Below are 15,878 nucleotides of genomic sequence, written 5' to 3' on the forward strand. Positions count from 1 at the left end.
CTAGCAAGGCTTGTTGGCGTTCTTTCGGCGGGAAAACACTTCTGCACGACTCTCCACGGCGAGAGGGATCCGTCCACCAAAGGGGAAGTCTCTAGCCCTTTTCGTTCCTGCAGAAACCTCAGCTTCTTCTGTCCAGTAGAAGCTTCTTTGCACCCGCAGCTGGCATTTCCTGGGCATCTGCCCATCTCCGACTTGCTTGTGACTTTTGGACTTGGTCCCCTTGTTCCACAGGTACCCTAGATTGGAAATCCACAGTTGTTGCATTGTTGGTTTGTGTCTTTCCTGCATTATTCCTCTAACACGACTTCTTTGTCTTTAGGGGAACTTTAGTGCACTTTGCACTCACTTTTCAGGGTCTTGGGGAGGGTTATTTTTCTAACTCTCACTATTTTCTAATAGTCCCAGCGACCCTCTACAAGGTCACATAGGTTTGGGGTCCATTCGTGGTTCGCATTCCACTTTTGGAGTATATGGTTTGTGTTGCCCCTATCCCTATGTTTCCCCATTGCATCCTATTGTAACTATACATTCTTTGCACTGTTTTCTAAGACTATACTGCATATTTTTGCTATTGTGTATATATATCTTGTGTATATTTCCTATCCTCTCACTGAGGGTACACTCTAAGATACTTTGGCATATTGTCATAAAAATAAAGTACCTTTATTTTTAGTATAACTGTGTATTGTGTTTTCTTATGATATTGTGCATATGACACTAAGTGGTACTGTAGTAGCTTCACCCGTCTCCTAGTTCAGCCTAAGCTGCTCTGCTAAGCTACCATTATCTATCAGCCTAAGCTGCTAGACACCCTATACACTAATAAGGGATAACTGGGCCTGGTGCAAGGTGCAAGTACCCCTTGGTACTCACTACAAGCCAGTCCAGCCTCCTACAGATGGCTCTGAGGCTCTCTGGCCGCAGAGCCTCCTACATCCTTCTTGCCGTCAATGCCACATAGCACATGGCAGCCCAGCTGTGGGATCTGAAATCTCAGTGGACCAAGGTACAGGTGCCAGAAGATGGTGCAAAAGAACTGCAGTGGTGGTTGCTCAGTTGTAATTGGACCAGCAGCTGCCCTGTTCCTACTCAACCCAGAGTTGATAGTGGTGAAGAATGTGTCACCACTGGGTTGGGGAGGCTATCTAGTAAGGTGGGGTTCAGAAGACTCCACGTCCATTTGCTGGAGGTGCTGGTGATTTGCTTTAAGACCTTCCTGCCCACCAGGAAAGGGAGGTGGTGCAGATTCTCACTGACAATACTACCACCATTTTGCACTGCAGCAAACAAGGATGGGGAAGGGTCCCGTGCCAGGAGGCTCTGTACCTCTGGAACTGGTTGACTTGTCAGGGCATTTCCCTGGTCGTACACCACCTGGCAGGATCTTTAAATTCAAGTGTGTAAAACTCAGCTAACAGCCTCTAGTAGATCAAGAACAGAAATGATCAATCAATCAATAAATATTTGTAGAGCGCGACTTGTCACTTGTGAGGGTATACAGGTGCTAGTAGCAGGTCTTCACTCAAAGCCAAGTCTTGAGCCCTTTCTGAAATCGGTCAGCATAGGAGAGGTGTGGAGGAGGAGGTGGGCGTTCCAGTCTTTGGAGGCAAAGTGGGTGAAGGAATGCCCTCCCACGTGTCTAGTGCGGAGGATCTGTGTGAGGGCCAGGTGTGCAGAGTGGAGGTTCCTGCAGGGGTGATGGAAATTCAGATGTTGGTTCAGATAGACAGGTCCCTGGTTGTGGAGGGCTTTGTATGCAAGGGTGAGGAAGTTGAAGTGGCATCTCTTCTGGACTTGGAGTCAGGTCTTTCAGGTGCTGGGATATGTGGGCTCTCCCTAGGAGGTTTGTGACATAAGCCCTTTCGATGTTACCTTGGAATTTAAAATTGGTTCTCACTTTCCTCATGTGTTCCACTTTTGAACCGTTGCAAAGTTGTCCATTGTGCCTCCTCACCTTAGAAACAGTCTTTCTGGTTGTGAGAACATCAGCTTGCCGTGTGAGTTACCTTCAGGCCTGCTTGGTCTATCCTCCTTTACCCACCTTTTCCCTGACCAACTGGTGTTAAGGACTCAAGCTGCATTCCCGCTGAAGGTGGTGACACCTTTTAACATCGAGCAGACCATCACACTTCCGGCCGTTCTTTGCTGTTCCTCGTCCCTCCAAAGGAGGAGAGACTCCATCACTTGGAGCCCAAGAGAGTGCTGAGTTTTTACATTGAACGCAGCATGGAACATTAGGTGGGTGATCATTTTTTTATGGGGTTCTCTGAAGCAAAGAAAGGCATTGCGGTGGAAAGTAGACCATATCATGATGGATATTCCCCAGTATTAAGATCTGCTTCTCATTGGCTAAGAAGCAGCTTCCAGAAGATTTAAAGGCCCATTCTACCAGAGCCAAGAGTGGTACCACTGCATTGGCAAACAGAGTGTCTGACTTGGATATCTGTCAGACTGCTACGTGGGCATTAGTACATAAATTCTCAAAGCGCTGTTGCCTTGACATTTTGATGCATCGGAGCCATTCTACAGACAAACAGCTATAATTTCTGGAGTGGAATGGAGTCATTGCAGATTCGCACAGCACCACCTTCTGACATTCAGGAGCCCTGTTTTTGAGTTTCTGGATGCAGTCTGGCACTTAGGGATACTCCCAAGGTGCTGAACCTGCATTCAGAGAGATTATACACCAGCAAGAGCATTTCTGAAGGTAAGTAGCCTGTTTGTTAGGTGCACCCGCTCATGGGAGGTTGCGGTTTAATTGAGAGAAGTGTGAGAAACCAGGGTGGGAAGACTTTGGCCATTGGCTGTAAGTGCCCAAGTTTTCTTTATCACAAATATGATCAAAGTAATTTTTTTTGACTGATTCTTTGATGTTTGCAGGGCATTCTAGATCAGAAATCCATGCAAGTTAAACCACTCTGGATGTTTGTAGGTCTGTAAAATTCAGAAATGTTCAGGGTTGGGAGGGTTCCCTGGTAGCCAGCTGACCCAAAGTTTGACTACTGCAGCCTTTCATCATGTCCAGTGAGATGTAGTATTCACATTTGGTCTGACAAAGAGGTGAGCAAATTTCCCCTATATGTTCTCCGCTTGGAGGGCATATATACTGTTTGATGTGCAGGGTGTGGGTCCGATGCTAAGACGATCCAGCATCCCACACTATTTGTTATCTCATTCTCCCCCGCCCCTTTCCCCATTAGTCTTGTGTTCTTACAGCCCACCTGAGTGGGCAGATTGGGACTTTGGACACCTATCTGCCCATCCCTAGAGTTCTGAAAGCCCACCACATCATCAGGATAAAAGTAAGACACAGAATAGGGTAAAGGGCATGTCCATCCTACACTGCACTGTAGCAGGGAAGGCAGAATGGGCCATTAACCCCACTCTGCTGACCCATATGTCAAAATAATGAACCAAAGAATTCAAATGTACTCTTGCTTGCCACGGGTATGGTTGCAGTATGGCAGAAGGCCAGGCCAGGAGGGCAGAAATAATGTTGGGGCCTTAGTGGTGGAGAGTGCAACCCAATGCCAAGTTAGGCCAGCTCCACCCTATTTTTTTATATAAATAAAAAAACAGCCGGGTGATCTAGTGCTGTTTTGACCCCAACCATGTGTAAACTGGCCGCAAAAATTGGACAATCTGCTCTCTAAGTGGGTGGAAGCCATAGCCCAGACAGAATTATTATTATTTTTTTTTAAAGTGTAGTGGTTTCCCCTGTCTGTAGGCACTTTAATGATTCAGCACACTGATGTCATGATCACACTGAGGGGGGTTAGTGGAAATGCTTCTGCTGCCACCCATGTTGGAGGCCTGCAGGGGTTGGAGAGTGGTGACACCAACAGGATAACAGCAGTGCTTCCACTGAGGCTGGGTGCTAGGATACGGTAGACAAGTCTTTACCATACCAAAGGTTGTGCTGTGGATCTGTCCAGCATGTCTATATCATCCATGAGGTTTATCAATGCGTGTAGGTTTCCTGCTGCACCTTCCCATAGTTCTGTGTTCCTTTACTCTATTGCCTTTGGCTATCTAATTACTTGCTTCAAGATTATGTTCAACATTTAGATCTTAATTTTCATATTTATTTTTCAGTTGATGGGCACAAACGTTAAGAAATATTGAATGATTAACTGCTTTTCTCACCAAGAAATTATTTGCAGCTTTTTGCAATGGGACCAGGTTCACTATTTGGGCAATTATAGTGTTTCCCTCAAGTTATACATCCCATCCACTTGAACCATCATGTATTATGTGTACTCTTTGTGAGATTAATAGTCTTGTTTTTGATTTGTAGCCACCTCCTTGTCACAGCGAAACACATGTTCTGCTTAAGGGAGATTCCATCACGGAGAGGCTTGGCTTACATACAGTCTCGTCAGCCACTTAACTCTGTGGTTAAGATCACATCTAAGAAGAAACACCCTGAACTTATCACCTTCAAATATGGAAACAGCAGTTCATCTGGCATTGAGGTTTTAGCAGTTGAACGGTAAGACATCCTGAAAAGATCAAGCTGATATGTGAATATGTCTTACGACTAATTAATCACCTTATTAATATCTCTCCTGGTGCCATATTTGCCCCGGCAATATCTCTCCAGTGCCTCCATTGTGGCATTATGCAGCTTCAGTCATATCTCCATCCACCTAATTTGACATCACAGTATAATATGTGCCAGGTAGCACACTTGCATCAGTTCCTGCTTTTCTGTGCCACATTGATGCCCAATGGAAGCTTTCTTATTACTTCACTGCTGAAATTCCTCATCCTTTCAGTAGCGACGAGGTCAGATGTTGCTTCCAAAAATGTAAAACCTGTCTCAGATACTACAGGAAAATGTCTTTGTTGGACCCACATGAAATCTTCATAAGGCATTTGGGCATGCAACACAATACCATGCTCTGCTGTCCGTTGCATCGATATGCCGAAAGCCATTACAGAATGGGAGATCAAGCTATTTTGGCCAAGGTCCTCAGAGATACCATAAGTGTTTCCCTTTACCTTCCTGGTGTAATGATCTTCAAAAAGATCTTCCCACAGCATATTCCATAAGAAGTAGAGACCATCTTCTTTGAGGAAATGGTTCACCTCCCCAGACCTTTGGACACTTAATGCCATCCCCTGGTGCTGGAATCTTTGTACATGAAGAAAATCAGAACTTTGAAAAAGACTTAGCTGTTGTATTCAACTCCTTCAGCTGACTCTGTGCAGGTCAACGCCTTCTATCCTGACGTGTTTACAGTGCTCCAGTACCTTCAGGGCCACCCTCCTCAAGTGACTTCAGTCATGGCTACATGGTGATTCTGGTGGCTCCAAACTCGCCCAACCCCTCCACACATTGCCTCCATGGGGTCTGACCCTGCGAGCCAAGTAAAAATCAAAGCCTTCCAATGCTCTGTCACTTGTCCAGAAGGTTCCACCTTCAAATTCATTCAAGTATCAAAAGAGAAGTTCAAAGCATTTTTGATGATGTGCCCTTGGCAGGACATTTTTCTGGGGCTGTACATTTTCCAAGATGGAAGACTTGTTTTGGTCCGGCTCTGATACCATTGCCTTTTTTGATAAGAATACAGCTGCACAGATAATGAATAAGAGGATGATATCATCATTCTCCCCTTTAATGCTGAGGCTGCCATAGATCTTTGCAAAATGCTAGTAGATTTGGTACTTCACAAGAAGATGATTCTTACCCTTCTCGCTGTCAAAACAGAACCCCATTTTCTTGTCAGATCATCTGAATAAAGGCCTTCAAGGATCTGTTCAACAATGGTTTGGACGCTTCCAAACATATCCTGAAGTGCACCTTCTATTCTGCAGACGGCGTGTCATGGCTTGTGGACATGGCAGCCACCCTATCTCTTCATGCTTGGATGTATTCCTCTGCTACTTCCAAAGATGTCCAGACCACACACAAGAACATGCCCTTTGATAGTGAGAGACCATTTGACGAGGTAAGCTCCTCCCTGCAACACCATTAGAATAGTAGAGCTAAGGCTTGCTTGCTGGGTTTAGCCTCCTCAGCGAGACAGTTCCACCGCCAGCCCAGGAAGTTTCAACGCTATTCGGGAGCTCAGGAGTCTCGGCACTGATAATGTTGTCAGCTGATTAGAACTCTTGTGTACTGTTTCTTTCGAGGTATTGATCCCTGTATACCTGTGCTTAGACTGTCTGGTGATGATGGAGTCTGCACACTGGTCCACGAAAATCTCCAGTGGGTAATGACTGTCCTCACTGACTTAAGCTATGCAATCAGTCTCCTAAAGTCTCTTTTCAGGCAGAGGCCGACCTTAATTGGTTCATAGTTGACACAACCCTTTGGATAGTCTTCCCTCCCCTTCAGATTATTGCGGATATTCAAACGATTCTGATATTCTGACTCAAGCTCAGATCTCAGTCATGCAGATCTTGTGCCTGCAGGGCCGCATCCTGTTGGGGCCTTCCACCAGGTGGTGGATGGGAGCCCTCCATTGTGGTCTAAAGAGAGAGTGGCTATAGCACAGAGGAAGCCTCTCTGCTCGGGTGCAGATCTTTTAATCCTCTTTAAACCCCTGCATTCATGTGAGGGTTCACCTATTCAGCCATCCGTAGGCTTAGGGTATTGTGCTTACATGTGCTCCCTCACTGATTTGGACTGCTCAACTGGGTGAAGAGACTGCTCTGAGCCTTTGGTCCATGTCAAAGCAGCACCTACACATACATATATGTGCTCGAACTTTGGTGCTCTCTTTTCCCCTACTATCTCAAGAGTAATGTCTAGATTCTGTTGGGCAACACCACTACTACTCATTATCTGAGCAATTAGGGCGGTGTGGGGTCATGGACTATGTATTATCCTGTGGTCATGGGAACAGGGATTGGTGGGTAGTCTTACACTAAGGAGACCATTCCAAAAGCTACCTCAGTGTGAGAATGGATGCCCTGGAGGTCTACGAGTGGGAGCTACACCCGAGGTGATGAGGCAGTCTTGTGATGCCCGGATCATGATGTTTTCCTCAGTTTCGAGCCATACACGTCCATCAGGATGGACCCCTGTGAGTCTCGGGGGGGCCTTCTGTACACATATCCTCTGATTCTGCTTCTGTCCAGAGTTCTTTGGAAAAACTAAATCGTCGATCTGCCACTCAACATCCAGCCTCCTCTTTCTTTCGTGCTCAGAGCAGACCTGTTCATGCAGCTGGATGTTCAGGTTCTCCATCCCAAGCCCCAGATTGCATGTCCTTTTGCCTTTCTGACATCATCTTGGCAGCCTGGAATCCAACCACCAAATTCATTTATACAAAATGCTAGCACACCTTTGTGCTTTGAGTCAGAGGGTGTTAATTATATTAAGCCTTGCTGTCAAACATCTCGAAGTTTGAAAAATGATTAGCTACAGGAATTATATTTCTCACACATTCCTTCCCACCCTCCCTCATTCCAGATGAGCTATTGCTGTGAATAAAAACATTCTATGGCATGCAGAAGTGATGCACTGCATTTGTCGCTGTTGTGACTCTGTGTTCCTCTTCCTACCCCTTAATGGGGCAAGGGATAATAAAAGCAATACCAGGAACTGACTTTAAATGTGCAGGTTAGCACTTAAAATACTACGGTGATGTCATGTCCACAGGCAGAGTTATGGCTGGAGCTGCTTGGGGCCACCTTGTGAGACCCGAGAGTCGTTGCTGGGGGAAAGGGATTTCAGGACTGGTTTGAGCCTTGCAGTAAGTATTCATAATGTGAGGAATCTGTGTGGAAATTGTTTCTATTAAAATAGTTACCGAAGGTAAGCACATTTGTCTTCAGGCTCTCTTTTCAATTAAACAAAGAATACCTTTCTTCTATCTGCTTTTGGATAAGAAAAATAAGTTATCTATGTATTCTCGGAATGGGAGCCATGTTTGTAACTGTACCTTCAGATATAGAGGATATAAGCAGGGTGTAGATTGAAACTGGCTTTGGAAAATTGCATTCATTAAAAAAATGAGTATCAATCAGTACTTTGTGAAATTCTTCGTAGCTCTTGAAAGTTATGTATTTTTCTGATGATATAGTTTATTTTCTATGAGCTGTTTCTTGTTTGTCTTGTCATTAAGATTTTTTAATCTTTCCCTCAATACTATCCTTTTCTCTTTTTAGGTATGGCTATAGACAATCAGCTTCGTAGTCATTAAGGCCTTATGTCATCAGTTCTTCAAAAAAAAAAGTACAATAAGAAGTAGAGGGGAGGTGGGCTTGGGTCAGTCCCCATGTAGCTATTGATTTTCATGTGCTTGTCGTGGCATTCCATTGCTTGAATGACCTGGCAATCAAGGCCCTGTCATGGCGTGAATGGTTACATTGTCTCATTTATGTTCACATTAGATTTTTGTGTTCAAACAACAAATAGTCCTGTAGTTGGACAGCAAGTGACACCTGATGTGCTGCTTGTAGTTGTGAGGCCATGTATTTTCTTTGGTGTATTTACTTTTCTGACTACAAAACAGTTTAATTGCACATTTATGTGTTTTTTTTCTTTCACTTATAAAATGTATTCTATTTGAATGGCGTAGGGCCTGATTTAGGTCTTAGCGGAGGGCAATACTTTGTCACAAACGTGACAGATATCCCGTCCGCCTTATTCCGATCTCATGATATCCTATGGAGATCGTAATAAGGCAGATGGGATATCCGTCACATTTGTGACAAAGTATTCCCTCCGCCAAGACCTAAATCAGGCCTTTAGCCTGTCATAAAGACAGAGCCTTAATTATTATTTACCCATGCTGTCATGGAACCTATTTGTGTTTACTCTTTTTTCCCACAAAGTAAAGATATATGCACACATCGACTTTCTTGAAGATGCCGCAAAAAGCCTCTTTGTCAAAAAGTGTCTACTGTGTAATATTTTATTGTTTGCTTCTATATTTAACCTCTTAAAACACTAGCACATCTTCTGAATTATTTTCATAGCACTCATCTTCGAGTACAAAGCTTAGCTCTCTATTGAGTTCTGTTCAGCAAAGAGGCCTTATCCTAATCACCATACTGATGTAGCCCAAGTTGTTGCTTGATTTTGGCATTTTATTTCCCCAGGACATCTGATAGTAACACACTTAGTTGGCCAACTATTATCAAAATGTTTGACTTGTTGGATTAAGTAATACTTATTTTTCCTTCTTGGCTCCTTTCTAATCATGGTTCTTTTCGCTGCTAACATTTCTTTTTCTGTGCAAAAAGCCAGTGTTTAATTCAGCATTGAGCATTCAGGTCTCAGCGTCTGTCATCTATAATATAGACAAACAGATTTGGAAACTGGGCCTAACTCCAAAAAGAATGAGGAATACAGTGGTCCACGTGATGCTGCTGAAATAGAGAATCTGACATAGAAGCTCAGCCAGATGGGGTAGAGAAGCGGAAGCTGCTAAGCTTTTCATTACTTTAGGAGGACTTGGAAATTGACTCGAATTTTATCGAAGAGGGGCCTTATGTAGTCCTGCCATCTATTTCCTGTAATGGGTTACACTAATGCAAATTGAATAGTATTCTTGCTATAGAGCTCAGCCTGGTCACAGGAATGCTTCCTGAATTCAAGAATCCAGCCCTTATGATTGAATATCTTTGCCCTTTCTGACTCTGCATTAACCTTTAGCTGCAAGGTGAAGACTTAGTTGTTAAGGTGATGGAATATGTGATGCTTCTAAATCATGTCTGGACTAGTCCCCTCAGCACTTTAACCACTGATCTGACCTAAGTACCATTTCTTTATATCTGTTCTCGCCTTTCTGCTAAGCTATCCTGAGGCAGCTCTGACCAGTCAGTCACATGGTCTCTTGTTGAGGAGCACAGTTAAGCCCGGACGATCATCAACTCCCTCATCAAGGAGGCTCTTTGTTCCTCTGGAGTCCCAGGCCCCTCTTGCTTTTATGCTTGCTTATATTAGGATGAACATGACATTTTCTGTGAGCTTTTACCAAGAGCCCAATTAAAATCCAAAACTACAGGTCCCATATGCTTTAGTCGAAAGAAGCTAATGGGAAGTGCCCATAAAGTGATGAAGGTCCAATTTTTGCATGACTTATGCTACTGCAAAGCTTTCTACAATATACAGTATAAAATACAAGTCTTACATATCCATTCTGATGGATACTTCTAACCCAGATTCCTCAACTTTTGAAATTCCCCAGGCACCAGACTGAATCCAGAACTTTTTCAAAGGCATTGCTTCTGTGTGCCTATAAGGGTTGTGTTCAGCTCAGAAATGACCTTACACCACCCTAGGAAGTGACAACACTGAGCCACATTGAGGTGCCACACCTGCATATTTATGTCACTTCCTTTCCTTCAACGCGAATTCTGAGGTCTATTCCCAACTTCTGTTTGTGCATACAGGCTCCAAATTCTTTTATGTAGACAGGATGTAGGGCAATGTCTCAAGGCAAAAAAATACAGGCTTCTAACTGAGCCATGAAAGCATACGTTGGTCACAGATCAACACAGTGTCTGCATGTGGTGTCTAGGGATGACTCCAAGTCATACAACAAGTGTGCTGTCATGCATCCACATGCCAACAGGAAGTGGGAGGTGAAGTTGTACACCACCAAACAATAGAAGGAGGGAAGGTCACACTCCAGGTCCCAGTCTCGCTTGAAGTGGCTGTACTCGGCCAAGATGAGGCCAGGGAACAACTGTCGCCATAGACTTCAGAAGGACTCACTACCATACCATCACTCCCACACCAGGGAGAAATTGTGCAGTCTTAACTCGAAGAGCCAGATTCCACCTAAATAGTCCAGTTTTGAAACCATCCTGTAGCTGGACACAACACGCCATGATTTCCCCATACTATTGTTGACCTCACAACAGATGAATGCCTTTAAGGTGGCCATGCTGCAGGTTTTAGGACAAAGCTTGCTCACTATGGAGCCTCTGTGGGCTCCATGGAGCCTAGGGTTGCCCCAGTCAGACTTATCCTGGCAGTCCCGCCCTGATGCCAACTAATCCCACTGGGATGCTGCCTGGTCCTCTACCAGCAGTGGCACCTGCCTTCACTCTTATGCCAGAGGCCTAGCTGGTTCTGCCTACTACGGTGCTCATTCCTACTTCCGTGCCACCTAACCTGGATCTGACTGCAACATTTTTCTTTGATTGGAAGCCCACATTAGCCCAGGCCTGGCCTAAGTCTTGTTTTGAAATGATGAGGGCATACCCTCTGGATATGAATTAACTCCAGCCTCTGCCTGAACACCATTACTATCATTGGCTAGAGGTCTTGTTCAGAGTATTCCTCAGTGCATTTTCTTCTGTGCACCATGTCAGTGAGCTCTAGGCTCCGTGAGCCCAACTGTGGTGTTCCACTTCCACATGAGACAGTTCATGACCCTACCTACCCTCCTTCACCCCATCACACTCCTATAAAGAGTAGAGTTTCCACATGTTGGACATGTGATGTGCCCCTGGCCTTTACATTGAGAGCACAAAGGAGCACTGGATAAGCTGTTTATTGGCCTTGTTGGTACTAAGAGGAAAGCAGGCCAGAAACAATCTTCATCCTCATAGATTATTCTGTATGTGAAGACATTCTAAAAAGGGTTTTTGTTGTCACTCTGCCAGAACCAAGGCTGCTGCAACATCATTGTCTAGAATGGTCTCTGTGCTGGATATCTGACAGGCTGCAACATAAGCATCTGTTCACACCTTCACCATGCATTACTGTCTGTATAATCAAGTCTACCGGGAGACCTATTTCCCCAGCTCGATCCTGCGTGATTTTTTTGTGTATGCCCACTCCTCAGCCGCACCACCTTTTAAGAGGCACTGCTTAGGTATTGATTTATATAATGAGGAATCTTCAGTTAGAAGTATACGTCAGAATAACCATTTAGTTGCCTTCACTGACACTCGTCCTGACGGATACACTAACTGAAGATCACTCACTGTAGAAAACTGGCTCTTTATATAGTGAACCATAGTGGACCGAAATGACGCACACTGTACAAAGAGTCAAGGCAATCCTCCATAGGTATCACAGAGCCAAAAGTGACATCCCAAATGCTGTCTTTTAGGGTAGTGTGGTCTAGCAGTTAGGCATATCAGAGGGTAGTGCTAAGTATGTAAGGCACACACTCATGCAGTAAGTGAGACACACTCATTAAAGAAATCCAACACCAATTTATAAAAGTAATATGTACTTTTATATGAACTTTGATACCAAGATTACCGGAGTCAGGTGAGTACTTCTCCAGATTTGGATTTTTACAGTTTTTTAAAAGTTGTCCCTTAGTGCAATTTTTGGGTGTGGTAATGTTATCGTATGCGGGGGGAACACGTACTGCATTCAGAAACTTCACAGCGACTTACGGGACTGTTCTCCAGGACTTACGGTGAGTATGAGGCAGGATACAAGGGCCACACCAACGGGGCACTTTGGAAGGCTCTGGTGCTTCTGGGTGCAGAGATGTGTCACAGCGTCGGCTGTCCCATTCATTTTAATTGGAAACTGTCCGGTTGGAAAGTTGCTGCAAGTTGGGACTCGAAAGCCAGTCTGTAGGAACCCAACAGGGGGGCTTGACCCTTGAGGTCCTCAGGCACATGGGGACACAACGGTCCACTCCTCCTCGGGCTGTGGGGCACAGGTGCAGTGGTGTCTTCTGGTGTCGGGTCCAGTTGTGGAGTTCTTTGTGGTTGCAGGTGGGCCCGCAGAAACAGTCTGCAGGCTTGGACTAGGGGTCCAGTCCAGCCAAGCCAACAAGTGGGCCCAGGTCTCACGAGGCTTGGGGACATGGGGATACCCTTGTTCCTGTTCTCCTCGGTCTGGGACAGACAGGTGCAGATGTGTCCTGAGGCATTGTGTCTTTGTCTCCTGGTCACTGATGGTTGCAGGAGGGTCTGCAGAAACAGGATGCAGGCTCCGTTGCGAAGTCCACAGTTGGCGCACTCCTGGTGGGCTTCGTCTGTTGGGGGGCCTGGGGACCACGCTAACACTGTTGGACCACTACAGCACGGTCTAGGTGATTCAGGTGCAGTGGTGATGTCCGGCGTATGGGTTTTGGCGGTCCGGGTCCTCATTGTTCTTTATTAGGTGCCTACGGCTTCAGGGGAGCAGCTCCTCTACTCCCGGGGAGTTCTACTGGCAGCTCTTCCCATTTCTTGGAGACTGCAGCGACAGGACAGGTCAGTTGCTCCTCAAGGGTCGGGTGCAGCAGGCAAGCCAGCAGGGTTGTGCTCCTCGGTTCCCTGGTTCAGCAGGCTTCTTGTTCACTCCTTCTTTTGTATCCAGTGAAGGTCTGAGTATCTAATATCAGCTCCCCCCCCCCCCCCCCCCCCGAAAATACTCAATTTAGTGGGCATTAAGGGGAGTGTAGGGTAGTAGCCAATGGGCTACTTACCCTTGGGGTCACTACTTCCCCTAGATGACCACTTCCTGTGGGGAGCGGGCATCGAGGTCCTATATTCCACCACATGCAAGATTGCATTTCCTAGGTGGTATCCAATTCAGGCTGGCCACCTTATATAAGATAATTTTTCGACTTGCCCAGGTGCAAGATTGCCCCTGGGGCAGGGAGGTTGGCATCTTCCTCTGAGGAAGGCCAGATGTGAATACCAAAGGCTGTGTTCTTTTTTGAATCTCTCTGCCTTGGAATGGAGATCACCCTGTGGTGAGGGGTGTTTCACACCCCAGTCCAGACAAGCTTTTGTTTCTGACCCCAGAGAGTGAAGGCTTTCACTGTGGGGGGAAGATTCTTGTCGGTTGGTGGCAGATTGGCCAGAACTGGTCAGTGAGCAGATTAGCAGTTGATAAGTTTTCAGAGGGCACCTCTAAGGTGGCTGGTGGGTGCATTTATTAATAAATCCATCACTGGAATCAGGGAGGGTTTATTAATACAAGATGTTTGATACCAAACATCCCTGTCTTCAGAAAAGCCATCATGTAGCTTGGGAATGCGGTTTGACCAGTGTCTAGCACATGTATTTAATACAGCTTCCCTGCACACATACTATGTCTAAGAATCGACAAAGATGTAACAGGGGCATATCTGCACTGGCAGATATGCCCACACATGTAATATAATGCACCCTGCTTTAGGGCTGTAAGGCCTGCTGTATGGGTGACTTACAAATATTACATGCAGTGTTTAGGGGTCATGTCACCCAATGTGATTCGCGACGTGAAGCAGAAGCTGCCGCGGGAGGCCGAATCGAGGGTGGTTGCAGATCGTCGGCCGTATTGAGTGGGTGCCATACGGGTGCGTGCCTCATCTCTGTGGCACCCATTGACCCCTCTCCAGCACCCCAAGCCCCCGCCACTGAGGGGGCTGCGTAGTCCGCGCAGCAAGGTTTGCAGTCGGCGCTCCCGGTAGGCCGTGCAGGTGTGACATTTACTCACTGGCTCCCTAAATCCAATGCGGGCCGCCACCGAGGGGGCTGAGCAGGCTGTACAGGCTGTGCAGTAAGGCTTGTAGCCGGCGTGCCCTGCACCCTAAGGACGTGGAGAGGCGGGACTCTGGCCGGGATGTCCCTGACCACCGGCTTCGTGCTGCAAGCCCCGAGCTGCAATGAGACGAAGAACGAATGCCAATCCTTTCTCAAGCCACACTGACCATGCAGCTCATATTAACTACATTAGTAGGTTCTGCTAGAGCACACACTCATTGGCACACAATCCTCAGAAAGATACGCACAAAAACAAACATATCGCAAGACACACATTTTCTCTCACTCCATTAGACACGCAGGCATCAATGCACACAGTCCAAAAGTAATATTTGACAGGATCATGCAGGGTGATGTGCTGGAGAGAGCACAAGATAACATTCTTGTGGTGACACTTCGTGATGTACAGAAGAGGAGCGCTGGCAGAACCACTCAGGGAAGCACAGGAAAGGACTCCGTAATGTGCCTCATAAGCGAACGTGAGTGCTGTGCATCAGCAGAGTACTTGATGGATGTGAGCCTACAGCTAGCTAGAGTAGAACCAGTGTTCTCTTACTTGCCAAAATAGTAGTATCTATGTTTTGTCAGCATTGCATTGCATATGATTTGTTTGCAACCACTGCAAGACAGCCAACAGTCAGTAGTGGAAGTTTCTACCTGGGCCGGGTGAGATGGAATAGAAAGTGAGGAGCAATTGGGTGTCATCAGCATAAGAGATTATTGCCCAATCCATAAGATTCAATAAAGTGAGCTAAGGGAGCCATATAGATGTTAAATAACAGAGGTTTGGAGAAAGAGCTCTGTGGTACTCCAAATGCTAATCATTTACTGAAAGAGCTGTAAGGAGGAAGTCAGATGTCTTGCTCTCTGCCTTCCCAAACCATGCACCGATGCCTAGTTCAGCCACGTGCTGAAGCAAAATGGTATGCAAAGTGGTGTTCAAGCTGAAGACAGATCTTACAAAATCAAGGCAACACTTTTACCCTCATCAAGGACAAACCTAATTACTTCTACAACCTCAAGTAGTTATTTCAGTATTGTGGGCGGAAGCCAGACCGAGTATGATGTAGCAGGTTACACACACAGTAGGTGGACAACTGAATGCTGACCAATTTTTCCAACATTTTAACTGGGGCCGGGAGCAATGAAATGCAACAGAGGTTTGACAAAATTGAAGGGCTAACAGATGTGCTTTTCAAGAGGGGGATGAATCTGGACTTCTTCCAGCAAGTAGGGACAACAGCTGACACAAGGAAGGTATTAAGTAATCGGTTGATGGAAGGGGCTAGGGTCTTGGCAGCAATAACGAGTAAGAAAGGGTGGCAAAGGTCCCTTGGTGACTCAGATTTACACTTGAGGATGGCCTTCTGTGTTTGGGCAGTGGTAAATGGACCAAATGTGTCCAAAGATTGCTTCAACCGAGCATCTGAGACCTCCCCCACACTTGCTAAAGGACAGATGTGGTCAAGGAAGAAAGCAACCCT

At 45.9% G+C, this 15,878-nt stretch overlaps 1 protein-coding gene across 4 annotated transcripts in view; it reads left to right on the forward strand.

Moving 5' to 3' along the window:
* Nucleotides 1-15,878, forward strand: part of TBC1D23 (TBC1 domain family member 23) — a 552,903-nt gene that overhangs the window by 498,887 nt on the left and 38,138 nt on the right. For all 4 annotated transcript variants that reach the window (XM_069204869.1, XM_069204866.1, XM_069204868.1 and 1 more), the window contains one exon: nt 4,298-4,492. In XM_069204869.1, the coding sequence (XP_069060970.1) occupies nt 4,298-4,492 (195 nt within the window). The remainder of the gene's footprint in view (nt 1-4,297; nt 4,493-15,878) is intronic.

This window comes from Pleurodeles waltl, chromosome 8 (assembly GCF_031143425.1).
Source record: "Pleurodeles waltl isolate 20211129_DDA chromosome 8, aPleWal1.hap1.20221129, whole genome shotgun sequence".
Classification (NCBI taxonomy): Eukaryota; Metazoa; Chordata; class Amphibia; order Caudata; family Salamandridae; genus Pleurodeles; species Pleurodeles waltl.